This window comes from Amphiprion ocellaris, chromosome 23 (assembly GCF_022539595.1).
Source record: "Amphiprion ocellaris isolate individual 3 ecotype Okinawa chromosome 23, ASM2253959v1, whole genome shotgun sequence".
Taxonomy (NCBI): Eukaryota; Metazoa; Chordata; class Actinopteri; family Pomacentridae; genus Amphiprion; species Amphiprion ocellaris.
In genome coordinates this window covers 19,151,780-19,166,073 of record NC_072788.1, presented here as the reverse complement: position 1 = coordinate 19,166,073, position 14,294 = coordinate 19,151,780, and the positions used below count along the sequence as shown (strand labels likewise).

Below are 14,294 nucleotides of genomic sequence, written 5' to 3'. Positions count from 1 at the left end.
TAAGGTACCAAAAAAAAAAGCTACTAAAGGTTCTCGCAGCCCACAATGGCATGCTCTAAAGAGATTCAAGGACAAATGCCAAACAATTACTAGAGAACCACAGTGAGAGACATTATCCACAAATGGAGAAAACATCGAACAGTGATGACCCTTCCCAGGAGTAGTCAGCCTACCAACATTTCTCCAAGAGCATGTCGACAACCCAGATGAACATTAAAAGAACTGCAGACCTCACTGGCTTCAATTATGGTACGTCTACATGATTCCACAATAGGGAAGACTGTGAGAAAATGGCATCATGGCAGAGTTGAAAGGTGCAAATTACTACTGATCAAAAGAACACAAAGGCTCATCTGGTGTTTGCAATAAAATATCTGGATGACCTCCAAGACTTTTGGGATAACATCCTGTGGACTGATGAGTCAAAGGTGGAGCTTTTTGGAAGACATGGGTCCATTACATCTGGTGTAAAGCTAATACTGCATTCCACAAGAAGAACATGATACCAACAGTTTGGGGTGCAGTTACTTTTTCACAGGGTTAACACAGCTTATCAATAAATCTTCAATGAATTAAAGTTTTAAAACTGAATTTAATATTTTGTTGGTTATCTCTGTATAATATTCAATAAATATGAATATTTGTTTGATGATCTGGAAAATTTAAGTGTGGCAAATATGCAAAAATAGAAGACATCAGGAATGGGGTCAAGTACTTTCACACAGTATTGTATTGCTCAGTTAAATGCAGGATCAGCGCAGATCATAATGGACTTGAAGCTGGCTATTTACATTTTGGCCACTCTCTATAAAAGGAATCACGTCTCTGCATCATATGTATGAGATTCAACACAACACAGTGATCTCCATACCTTATGCTCCTCTCCTCCTCCCTCCATGCTCAATGCTTGTTCCCTGTCTGTGCCAGTTGAAGCAGGCAGGTACCATGTGCCGGGGGCCAGCGGGGGCATGTGACCTGCCAGAGTACTGCACCGGAGCCTCTCCTTACTGTCCTGCCAATGTCTACCTGCTGGATGGATCCTCCTGTCAGTACGGACTGGCCTACTGCTACAACGGCATGTGCCTCACCCACGAACAGCAGTGCCTGCAGCTCTGGGGCTACGGTAATAAAAAGACAGTTACCACACAGCACATACAGTATCTCCTCATTCAGTATTACAAGTATATGCTGCACATGCCCTCAGACCAGCGTTAAGCCTTTGTTTGAACATTGTAAAATAAGGAACTTAGCAGTACAGGTTTTGAAAGTCAATGTTTCGTTTTACAATTTCAAGCACTAAATCATTAGAACTGTCGTTCAAAACCACTTTAAACTTTTCGGTTAACAGGTTTGACAGCAGTTGTACTGTACAGCATGTCAGTGTTGACAAATACAATGCATAAATTGAGCTGAGACAAACTTGTCAAAATACAAACCCATCAAAGCCAGACGTCCTTGTTCCTTCTCCCTCTCAGATGTGAAAGCTGCATTCACAAGCATGACAGTGTTTTTGCAGCAGCACAACAGATGAAAGCAACATGTGGACTTTTAATATGCATAGTCTTATTTTGGTTTTGCTTTGAGTCTTTGTGGCAATGTTAGAAAAAAAGTCATGATATCATAAAGATGCAATGTCATTTTATGGAAATGGAAAATAAGGAAATAATTATTCTTGTAAAATATATATTTTTTAATATTCATTTATTTAATACTTATTATTTGTTATTAGTGCTCTATACTACTCTATCCTACTTTTCAGATTATTTATTTACACAAACACACGTGTGTGTGTGTGTCTATATATATGTATATCAGTGTTTCCTCTATATTCATTCAGCAGCGGCGGGCCGCCATTCCTAAATCCTAGCTGCCGCTCCTTCAAATTTATTTATTTTTTGTTATTGTCGCAAATACACCACCGCAGCATGTCCACCTTCACAACAGAGTTCAAGAGTCAGTGCATTTTGACTTTGTAGTGCAGAACTGACAGCTGAATATACAGTATGTGTTTAGCCAAGCTTTGCATAAAGACCGCAAGCAGAAACTGCTCTTAAAACATCATCAAAAGTGAAACAGATACATCTTCCAACATCTCCAAAGCCGTGTTGTTTTCATTGTGCATTTTTTAACTTCTGCAGAATTGGCAAAAGATTTCACCTTGTGATGCTTTAGAAGACGTTAGATTTGGAGCTGTTCTTTAAAAACACCTTGGCGCAGCATCTGAAAAGGCCTGTTGCCAGGTTTTAGCTCTGCTGAACTTCTACTGTGAGAAAAACTCAGCTGACTCTTGATTCCACTGGATGACATTGATATTGATCTTTTCATCTGATTTTGGCTTTGATACCAAACAAACATATTTCCCAGAATGTCTGGCTCCTCTTAAAATGTAATATTCGCGACATCTCCTAGGTGATGCAGGTTTTGCACTATGTGTATGGTTAGCACTGTGATTTTATGCAACAGACAGGTGGCTAGCCATTTTGTTGTCAAGAGCTTTGTGAGTGACAGTTTGCTGTCTGCAGAGGAAAACATGGCTAATACAGTTAACAACAGTAAAGAGAAATAGCCCAGGTAAAGAGAACTTATGAGGTATGCTGCATTTCCAGGAGCTCGACCAGCCCATGATGCCTGCTTTGAGGATGTCAATGCAGCAGGGAATGCTTTTGGGAACTGTGGGAAAGATGAACATGGCAACTACATGAAGTGTGAGAAAAGGTAAGAGAAGCTGATGCATCATAACACACATTAGAAGCATAAGCAATGTATGTACTCTAAGGTATATAATAGGACTGTTGTCAGGATTCATGACCGCAAATGCATATTGTTTCTGTCTAATATTTCTGTGTATTTAGAAGTTTTCATAATGAATCTTTACAGCTGACTTAGATGATATGACACCAAATCTCTTCAAGTATTTTAGTTTAATGTCATCACAGACGAGCATGTATTGAAGCCATATTGTACTAGGAACGCAAAACACAGTGTAACAAAATAGCAAAAGCAATACCACTCACATTAAGTCAAAATGATCAGGTACATTTTTGAACAATGTCTAATAATGCTCTTTTTTGTAGGGCTCTTTTCCAGACATACATGCCAATATATAGATATGAGACAAAACAAATGAAGTGATGTTAATGACATAATGCATTCCAAACCAGGAGACCAATGAAAATCATCAGCTGCACTAATACACAATAAGGAAAAAAGGACAAGATCGATTCACATATCCCCAAATATCCCCATTCTTATCCATTGTTATTCTGAATCGATGCACATAGCCAAAAATAGATTTTTGTTTTTACAACCTCCGCATTCACCGTTCAGTGTACACTGGTCCAAAAAGCATTTATGGTCCAATAACTTTGTTCCATTTAACTAGAAATATTCACACACAGTTGTTCTGCACTGCATTGTCAACCTAAAAAATGTTTCAGTATATCATTAAAAGTCACTTGCACATCAGTTGTGGGCAGAGGGCAGCAGGTGTGCCCTAGGTTTGCCCTGAATTGGGCACTGTTGAGCTGTCTTGGCTGAGACATTTCTTCAATGTCCCATGGTGGTCGGAGACAGTATCTGTGGAGTGGCAGACCGGGGTAGTGACTCCAATTTTCCAAAAGGGGGATCAAAGGGTGTGCTCTAGTTGTTTGATATCACACTGCCCAGCCTCCTGAGGAAGGTTTATTCCTGGCTGCTGGAAAGGAGGCTCCAACCGATTGGCAAAGTGCAAATTCCAGAGGAAAAATGCAGATTCCTAAGAAGTACAGGGTATGGTGGGGGCCTTAGCTAGAAGCCATCTGGTCCTGTTTGTAATATCTGTGGACAGAAGCTCAAGAAGGTACCAGTGAATAAGGTATCCAGTTTGGGAACTTCATAGTCGTATCTCTGCTTTTTGTGGATGTTGTGGTTCTATTGGCTTCCTCAATCCGTGACCTAGCTGCCAAATGTGAAACGGCCAGGATGAAAGTCAGCATCTCCAAACTCTGGGTCATGGTTCTTTGCTGGAACACATGTATCATTCCCTCTGGCTGCTGCACCAAAGAGTTAAAATATACGGAGATTTTGTCCACGAGTGATGGAAAAACGGAGTATGAGAAGGAGCAGCATCAGCAGTAATGTGGGTATTGTCCTGGACTGTCATGGTGAAGAAGGAGTTGAACCGGAAGGCAATCCTCTTGATTTACCAGTTGGCCTACCTTCCAACCCGCACCTAAGATCAAGAGCTCTGAGTACTGACTGAAAGAACAGGGTCACATAAATGCAAACAGCCAAAATGTGTTGGAGAGATTACAGATCTCAGCTGTGGAGAGGGATGTCTGTAAAATGCCCCAGTAGAAAATGGAAGAATCGTATACATACAGATTCTAATTTAGATTTTTCAAACAAGCATTGAAAAAGGGCTGCACGGCGGCTCGGTTGTTTGCACCGTCACCTGACCGCTAGAAGAAACTGGGATCTTTCTGTGTGGCGTTTGCATGTTCTAACTGTGCATGTGTGGGTTTTCTCCGGGTTCTCCGGCTTCCTCCCTCAGTCCAAAGACATACGGAGGTTAATTGGTGATCCTAAATTGTCTGTAGGTGTGAATGTGAGTGTGCTTTTTTGTCTGTTTTTCTATGTGGCCCTGTGATAGATTAGATTTTTTTATTCGTCACATGCACATACAGTAGGGCAGTGAAATGTCTTTATACAAAACGTTAAAATAGGTTTTAAAAAAATAGTACTGTAAAATGCTTAAAATTTTGAACCATTAATCATAGGGTTGCTGTGGATTAATTTCGATTAATCTAGATTACATATAATTAATTTTTAATCTATATTAATCGCGTTTCATATTGCATGCGCAAACAGGCTCAAGAAAGCAGAGAATATATATGCACTTAAGGTGTTTATTAAACATGCTTAAAGGTTCATGTTAGAATCCCTGACTAACGCATGCTTCGCATTAATGTGGTACTGTAAGCTGGAAGTGCTGGAAGAGTGTGCATATCACTGTACGTCGGTCAACTGTTCCGTCTTTTTTTTTTTTTTTTTTTTTTTTTTTAAATTTAAATTTTCCACCGAGATGGCTGATGTGCTGTTTAGTACAGCCCGACCGACTCTGAAATTTTTGAGGCTGATGCCTATTCCAGTATTTGGCAGAAAAAATTCAGATAACTGATTAATGGGCCGATTAATTTTAAAAATATGTAATGAAAAAAATAACTTCTTTTTTGGTCTCTTAATGCTTACAACAACAAAGATATAAATTACAGATAGAATATTTAACTGTTTTACAATACTTTGTCCTTTAGTATTTGTTTAACTTTACAACAGAGAGGAATTTTCAAGTACAAAAACATGCAACAAAGCATTAAACCTCTATGAAATTATACAACCTTAAAAAAAAGTCAGTCTATAAATGAGTTATGAAATGCATCTTGTCTTGTACTTTTTGTTACTTCAAATTAGAGATAGGTTTTATATATGTGTGTGTGTGTGTGTGTGTGTGTGTGTGTGTGTGTGTGTGTGTGTGTGTGTGTGTGTGTGTGTGTGTGTGTGTGTGTGTGTGTGTGTGTAATGTGATTACATAAGATCAGATCAGATCTACTTTATTCATCCCGGAGGAAATAGTTTTGCTACAGTACAATAAGCAATATACAATGAACAAAGGTTAGTGGAATATACACAATTACACAGAGGTTAGTAGTAAAATAGATGTAACAAAGAATACAAAATACCAAATGCAAGTGTTTGCGTAAAGTGTCTTAAGTGTGTAAAGTGTCTAGAAGAAAATAAGAATTAAAATAAATAATAAAAATAACTTAATGCAAGTACAAGGTGTAAACTGTATACTAATACTAATAACAAGAAAAATGAACACAAGATGAACCTAAGTAAGAGTAAACAGATGTATTGCACCGATGTATTGCACTTGAACAATGACAATACAGATTTTGATACAGAATTTGATACAATTAATACAAAGACCTTTGAAAAGTTTAGAAAAACAATGTAATCATTTTAATTTATCCCTTTACATGTGGGGAGTTAACAGGAAGTCAACCATGTTTTCCACTGGCTTGACTAAGAAGGATGCAAATGAGCCTATCCTGGGGGCCCAAATTTGTGAAAGTATGCAGAACAGCCATAGGCCTTATGGAGGAATTGTGTGCCACAGAATGAATGAGACACCATCTTGTAATCTGGTATCCAGTTCTCATTAATGGGGCAATGCAACATAAGCATGGGCAGGTGTTTGCTCACCTGTCAACTTTTTTAGGGCGCATTCTGTTTTATGGTTTTTATGTTCTGTTGCCCCAAAGTGGCCAAATTTACTAATTGCAGCTTTAAAGAAATGATATCCAAGCCTTATATTTTTACTGTTAAAGTTCACCACTACAGTCATACAGTCATGAAAGCTCTGCTGCTGTTAGTAAGTACACTTTTGCTGAACAGCAGAATGCATTGTTTAATCATTCACCTTAACACACACCTGCATACACAAGCCCTCTATACACTGTCACCTCAGGCCTCAAAGGAGCAGTTTCCATGGTACAGTGCCAAAGCTAATTAATGGAGCCAAATTAGTGACTTAGCCATGTAAATGAGCTCATGGATTAAGGTGGTTCACGAGTGCCTTGTATGATCCACCGCTGCCCAAATCCATTATAGAGTCCCACAGGAGTCATTAGACTGTTTTCTGGCAACAGCGATCCACAAGGCTGATTAGAGGATATGTAAATCTGCCTGGTATTAAGACATGTGAATAATCTACACACAGCCGCTATCTGTCCATCTTTATAAAATCTTCATCATTTGTTTTCCGCAAGATAAGACGTATGTGTATGTGTGTTTGCCATTTTGAATCTCCATATTAATGAAGAGATGTGAGCTCTGACCAAAAAAAATTGTTAATGAGGGCTCCTTACACAGTATATTCAACTCTAAACTTACAAGGTTTCTGATGTTTGAAGTTGTAATGTCTAGAGGGACACTTTTAATGCCCCACTGTACTCACAGTAAGCTTTACAAGTAGGCAATACTTGATGGACATTTTTTCTTGCCTGGTGTTGGTGGAGGTGGACGATTGTTGATTGTTGCAGAGATGACTCATGGTTAATATTCTCCAATACCTTTACGATTTCTCCAGTTTTTCATTCATATTCAGTCACATTCCAACCAAACTGCTGGCAGAGGAAGTAGCCACAACATGTTGAATGTCCAACTTCAGTTGAAAAATATTAGGAAACAGATAATCAGTTTCTGTCTACTCCTAGCTGCTTCCCGATGTGGTGGCTGCTCAGTAGCATCACTAAAATATAAAAAAACACACAAAATCTCTGCTGATTTTGCCTTGAAAAATGAAGAGTCATGCTCATGTGTTTGTATCTCTACCTCAGTGACGCCAAATGTGGTAAGATCCAGTGCCACAGTGCTGCCAAGAAGCCCAAAGGCACCAATGCTGTGTCCATCGATACCACCATCAAGACGGGCGGCATAGAGGTGAAGTGTCGGGGCACCTATGTGTACAGCACCCAGGACGGCCAGGGTGACCTACCTGACCCTGGCCTCGTCATGACCGGCACAAAGTGTGGAGAGGGCAAGGTTGGTCGACACCAGAGTGGCCTTTACAGTCATTCAGTTGAATTGTGTAATTAATCACGTGATTAATTAAAATGTTATTGAGCAAGATTTTTTTGTTCTACACTATGACTACAGCGAAAGTCAAAAAGCATTTTAAAGCCATTTTCAAGCCATCCAAATTCCAGAGCATGCGTTTCCAATCTTCTAACTGAAAATTGCTATAGTATCTTCAATAGGAATGTTAGGATCTTCAGTCAGTGGGTTTACCTCCTGTATCTGTGGTACTGTTTGTACAGTTGACAACAGCTCAAGGCTGAAAATACAGTTGAAGAGAAGTTCCTGTTGAAGTGATAGTGATGTGTGCTCACATTCATCAGTACATGTAAACGCACTTACAGTACTGTATTATATTGTACTGCAACCTGGACTACAGTTGCAGATTTGCAAAATATCTGGATTTGGCAGCCCCAAGAGAAGGAGCTCCATCATCAAGTTTACGATTAAGTGTTTATAAACCAGGAAGAGAGTCAAATGGGATTTGTTCATGCAACTGAACTTTGTGTTTTCATAATGTGCTTTCATGGTAATTTGCATCCAATGCTTTTAGGTGAAACTATCAATTCTACCAAGCAATTTTGTATTTGCTATTGATAAAGTGTCTGTCGCTAGTATATATTGCTAAGCGGAACCTATAAGGTTGTTAAAAATGATTGGAAAAGATTTTAATTTTGAGTTTAAAATTCGATACCCCAACCTTTTTCATTCAAATGTTGACTTAAATGGGACAGTTTTATCATTTTATGTCAGTCCCATATCTCTTCTGTATCGGCTCTTTGACTTGATCTTTTAATTTTCTCTAAGTAGAGGAACAACAACATAATTCATTCCCACTGAAGATAGTAATCAGTTGGCAATGTTCCCATTGCATTTAGTTGCTTATATTGTCCTACTGAATAAATAATCAGGGTTTTATACCAGCCCACCTCATAGAAAGCTAAATATCACTGGGAAAAAATTCAAAGTAAAAAGTAAATCCACCTACAGGCACAAACATACAAAGGTCATACAAATTAAAAACTAAATAATGCATGTGAAATCCATATGTATGAAAATGCATGTGTACAAAGTGATATCTGCACTGCCTTCTATTCCACCAGCAAATTCTATTTCTCTGTCAGTCTATATTGCTTTCCCTCTGCAGCAGATTCCAGCCACTTGAATTCCATTTCAGCTATTGTGCGGGACATGCTCAAAGGACTGAATGGTGCTGTATGAGTAATATATTATAAATAGGCAGTGGAGAATATTGTCTGCCATCCACCATGATGAATTTTGAGTCATCATATTGAACGGGCCTTTTCTCAGCAGTAAATGCACACATAGCACAAAGAGTCTGCTTCTAATCACACCGTCACACATTCAGCTACGCTAAATTGATTCCCCTGCTAACGAAAATAAAACGACAACAGGAAGAGCGGGAGATACAGTACTAATGCTGATACTAATATTAGTAGTAACATAGTTCAGTGATGGAGTGCTACACAAAGTGCAAACAAAGCCACCAACAAGACAGTTTCGACTTTGAAAATTTATACTGTAGTGTGTTATATATGAAAACTAAGAAAAAGATTAAGAAATGTAAGAAATTTAAATGCTATTACAAATGTGAAACCCAATTTGCTGATGTCAGTCACTAGTCAATGCTATTAAACCATCATTTATTACTTCGATTGCATTATCCAGTTGAGATTTTTGCCCTACACCTAGCATTAACCTTTCACTAAGTACTCGTGTGTTCATCACTGGTATTGTCCTTTGGAAATGTCTGTGTCAGTGATCCTTTACACCACTGACTGCTTCTACCCAGTGCCACAGTGCTATAACTGTCTAATCACAGTTAAGAAAGATATTACATAGCTAATTTGAAAATTGTGTAACTGAAGATCAAACCTGCTTGGTAAAAGCACCTCAGTAAACACCATCACAATCTATAAAAGTCAGACTCTAAAAGTAATGATTTTGGACTTGATCTAAAACAACATACTGATGTATTTGCTGAATTTCTTCAGGCAGCTGGGGTTGTTCCAAAGCCCAACGGCACTGGTAGAAGACCGATCAAAGCCTGTATATGTGTGTGAGTGTGCATTGTAATCTTTACCACAGTATGTGATCTTTCTCCATGCGTTGCCACAGGTGTGTCGAGACCGCAGGTGCCAAAATGCCTCTTTTACTGAGCTGGAGACTTGCATCGCACGCTGTCACAGCAATGGGGTATGCATGTGCCTGCACACACACACACACACACACACACACACACACACACACACACACACACACACACACACACACACACTCATCCAACAGACTCAACTCACTTAGCTGCCGGGTATAGCTCCCTAATCTTATTGTCACACTGTGTCCTTGGGCAAAGGTAGCGCTTTGCAGCACTGTCACCAAGTCTGTCGTAAAAGGCAGGAAAATAGATGGCTGGAATGCAACAGCAACTGAAGTGATGAACTATTTATTGGAGCAGTACAAGCAAGCCTGAGGCAGATAAGGAGGAATCATACATAGTTTATGAGTCAGTAACCAAGCTTTGGAGTGGAGTGTTTGGGGCATAGACACTTGTTACCTTAAGAGAAGATAGAGCTGATTTATCAAGAAATTTGTATTGGGGAGTCAGACCTCTGAAGATAGTATTGGAAAGGGGACAGAGCTATTGATCTGCTGATGAAACGAACATTCCGCAAACATGACCTAAAATGTAAATATAATAATTTTCCTGTCGAATTTCAGTTTTTAGCAGGTCTTTGCAAGATAGACAGACTATATGTAAATGACCCCAGACAACTTAAGCACGCTAAGTGACAACAAATGGATGAATCTGTGGATAAAATATCAAAATATTTTAGCCACTGATTGCAGCAACAAACAAAGGGGATCCGATGCCTGCTCAGAGGCAGCTAATGAAAAATCTGATGCTGATACGATGAGGAATCTTGCCTCCATACAGAAGGTGATGACTAACCCAGCCAAGCATATTATAATGCAGCCTTTGTGTGGATGTACTCCACACCACCCTTAGTTTCATATCAGTATTTCAGCTGTTTAAAAGTCTTTTAGCCTTTTGCACCATTTTCTGTATTAATTTTACCAGACTATTTCCCCTGTTTATTCACTGCTCATGTATCCATTATTTTCAGCTTTATGAGTCTTCACAAAGGTAAAAAGGAATACAGCTAAATCGATGTCCAACTAAAAATCAGTCAAAACTGAGTTGTAGTGGTACCCGTAGCACCACTAACCAGAGCTGCAGTGGCTGTCCTCTTAAAATAATGTCACAGATGATGAGCAAGTGCGTCAGACTTGGCACAAGAGTTATCAGTGGAAACTGGAATTTTTGTGACAGCTTAGACAATGTAAAACGGACATTACATAATGTCAGTCTCTGTGGGAAAAAAAATTGCTTTCTCTCAGGTACAAAACTGCAAAATTTAAACTTTTTAAAGAACATGAACACTTAGATAGATAGATAGATAGATAGATAGATAGATAGATAGATAGATAGATAGATAGATAGATAGATAGATAGATAGATAGATAGATAGATAGATAGATAGATAGATAGATAGATAGATAGATAGATAGATAGATAGATAGATAGATAGATAGATAGACCATGGGCTTGACTGTATAGTATACAACAGAAGTGAGTAAACCCCTGTGCAATACCACCTAAATTTCAAATAATTCAAAATTGTACTTCTGAGTTCAACAGTGGGGTACTTGCTCTTATGTAAAATGAAAAACTAATAGTGTTGATATATTATACTGAAAATACTGGCCTCATAGTAGGAACTAAATGTAACAAATCAGTGCCTTTTTCATGGACTGAAATTCAAATCTTTTGCTTTTTCATGATGCCAGTCAGCCCTATGACTGACTGGCATCCTGTCCAGGGTATGCCACACTTCTCACCAAATGTGAGCTGGGACAACCTTCAACCCAGCCATCTAAAGGATAAGTCAGTTTAGCTAATGGAGGAATGGATGGATAGTTGAGTTACTATACTACCTTTCCAAGTACCAGCTGGCAATAGCAGAAGTATCCCTGGTTGGGAATCAGTGTTTTAATGAATCCTATTGGCTAAAATAAAGCAGATCAAAATTTTATCCATTCTTTTTAAGTCTACACTGAGTTCTGTCCACTTATGCTACTGGTGTTGCCATGTAGCTGTGACAGCAACCATTTTAAAACACATTCATGTAAAAATTATAGTCTGTAAGTGAGAGAAATTATTCCACACAAATGTGAGTAGCAGTAATTGTTGACATCCAAAATACGTAGGCTTGCGAAACACCGACTCGAATGAATCTTGTGCCAAATCTTTTGTCTCATCTTTCTCTTTTTAATTATCAAAGATCAGAGTGAAAAACATTCAGTTAGCAGCTTTTCTTTTTATTCAGTAAAACTGTCATTTTCACGCCACTTAAAATGGCACCTTCACTTGGCTTTTGTCAGGCTTTTAGTAATCAACCTAAGATTATTCGTGAGGAACAAACTACACTCTGTAACTCTGCTGTGCTGTCAAAGTATTTTTTTTTTATTGTTACAAAAACTTTAGAAGAATCATAGCTCTCTCTAGTGGTTTCAGAAGTCACATTCTCCCAGTTATACTTCCATTCATGTCACAACAGTGATTTAGGCTCATGAACTTAATTGCTTTGAACCAGGACCTTGAATATGTGGACCAAGTAGCCCATGAAAAATAAGTTATGGCAAATTCAACAGGCGAAGGTGTTGTTTCTTTTTTTTTTTTTTTTTTGTCTGCATTTATTCTGATTGTTTAACTCCACGAAAGGGGCGTCAACATTTCGTGAGATTGATATTTTAGTCTTGGAGCCAAATATTTTAATATTTAGTGCATGTGTGTGACCATCACATCACCATCACTCCCTGAAAGCTAAGCTGACATTCTTTATTAGAATTCCCTATTATGAGCCAGGGAGGGCAGTGCTACACCTCAGTGATGTGCAGGGGAAACAAAGACTGGACAGGATGAAACAGGACGAACAGGGATAGAAACTAACAGGCAGTGCTATTACAATTGAAGAGTGTCAGGTGCTGTGTTATTCCCGACTACTAATTGCCCATCAATAAAACAACAAAAAAAAGAAAGAAATTCAATAAATAAATAAACAAATGGTATTAAACACCATAACTGTGGATGTCTTGACATAGAACAGAATAAGCCGGAAGAGGATACTAGTGAAAGAAAGAATGAGTTTAGTGTAGAGACTCTCGAGAGAGTCTCAGCACATTCTGGCGGGTCCCATCATTCACAAACAATGGGACTAGACAGGAGCTGGCAAGACCTGATCAAACATGCAAGTGTGAAGAACCCCGAAGCAACAGCAATCACGGCAAGGCAGGGCCAAGCTAACAGGGCACCCCTCCCCTCCGGGCCGCAGGAGCCACAGGGCGGCACCCCCAGAGAGCCACCGGGGCCCCCAGAGAGCCACCAGGGCCACCGTGAACCACACGGACCCGGAGAACAAGAGGGAGCAGCTACCGACACCCCCAGTGCGTAGGGTTGCCACCTTTCAGAAATGAAAATAAAGGACACCCACCATGGCTTCTCAGGGCCACAGTTCAGTAAAGTTGGATAGATATTGACAGATTCAGACTTCCAGCATCAATAACTCATTAGATATATGTTGTGAAAACATAAACGATGCCTCTTTTCCATCATTATAAGGAACACAATGTGCTACTTGATAAAACTGGTAGCTCTGGTAAATTCACAACCATATACTGATGTCCCTTACTGTACCGACTTCAGGAGAAGATTGGGGGATGATAAACTGTGACCTGCTGGTTGGGTTCTCTCTATTCTCATGCTTTTTACATGTTGGTCTCCTGATGCTGCCTTAATTCAGCCAGTCCATGAACAACAGAAAATAGTTTGCCTTGTTCTCATTGCCAGGAGTTCGACTCTTCCCACTCAAGTCGGTACATTTGCAAACGTTTTTGCCTCTGTGGATGTGGTGGAGTTTCGGGTGTAAACATTTTTAAACACAGGTGCAGCGTGATCTGCTGGACCTGGCATCGGGTCCTCGCTACATAGGTCCTACGAAGTTTAAATTGGCTGCCCTTAGTATTTCCTGTGTTTTATTTTATTCCTTATGCAGTTTTGATGAGTGTGTGACAGACGTGTACGGGGCGTTAATGAAAATACGGAACAATTTGATTGATTCAATACGGGACGCAACAATTAATTGTCAAATAAAGGACGATTCCGTATTTTAAGGGACGGGTGGCAACCCTACCAGCGCGCCAAGACCGACCCAGGCAGCCTGGGGCACGAGGACCCACCTGCCACCCAAGCCCCAACCCCGCCCGCCCCAGCCCCCACCAGAGACAGTTTCACAATGTATTTGAGAAATTCAGGTGGCTGTAAATCAGTTGGCTGTAAAGTAGTCTGAAGCGATGGAATTCTGTTTGTAATCGTCTTCTTTACCTGTAGGTACTGAAGAAAATTTCCATTTCGAATGTTTGGAATACGTTTATATATGTCCTAAATATGTTATCATCAAGGAGGTGATGGAGGTGGGTGACTCCTCTCTCTGCCCATGTGCTGAAATAAAGAGCTATTTTGTTGTTTGCAAAATCAGGGTTGTGCCAGATTGGGGAGAGTATACTGGGTTTTAATTGGGAGCCTGTGACTTCCA

The 14,294-nt window shown here is 39.5% G+C and overlaps 1 protein-coding gene across 1 annotated transcript in view; it reads left to right on the top strand.

Moving 5' to 3' along the window:
- Window positions 1-14,294, top strand: part of adam19a (ADAM metallopeptidase domain 19a) — a 265,930-nt gene that overhangs the window by 208,390 nt on the left and 43,246 nt on the right. Inside the window, exons 14-17 of the mRNA XM_055007585.1 lie at window positions 928-1,123; window positions 2,607-2,715; window positions 7,380-7,584; window positions 9,757-9,834. Coding sequence (XP_054863560.1) covers window positions 928-1,123; window positions 2,607-2,715; window positions 7,380-7,584; window positions 9,757-9,834 — 588 coding nt within the window. The remainder of the gene's footprint in view (window positions 1-927; window positions 1,124-2,606; window positions 2,716-7,379; window positions 7,585-9,756; window positions 9,835-14,294) is intronic.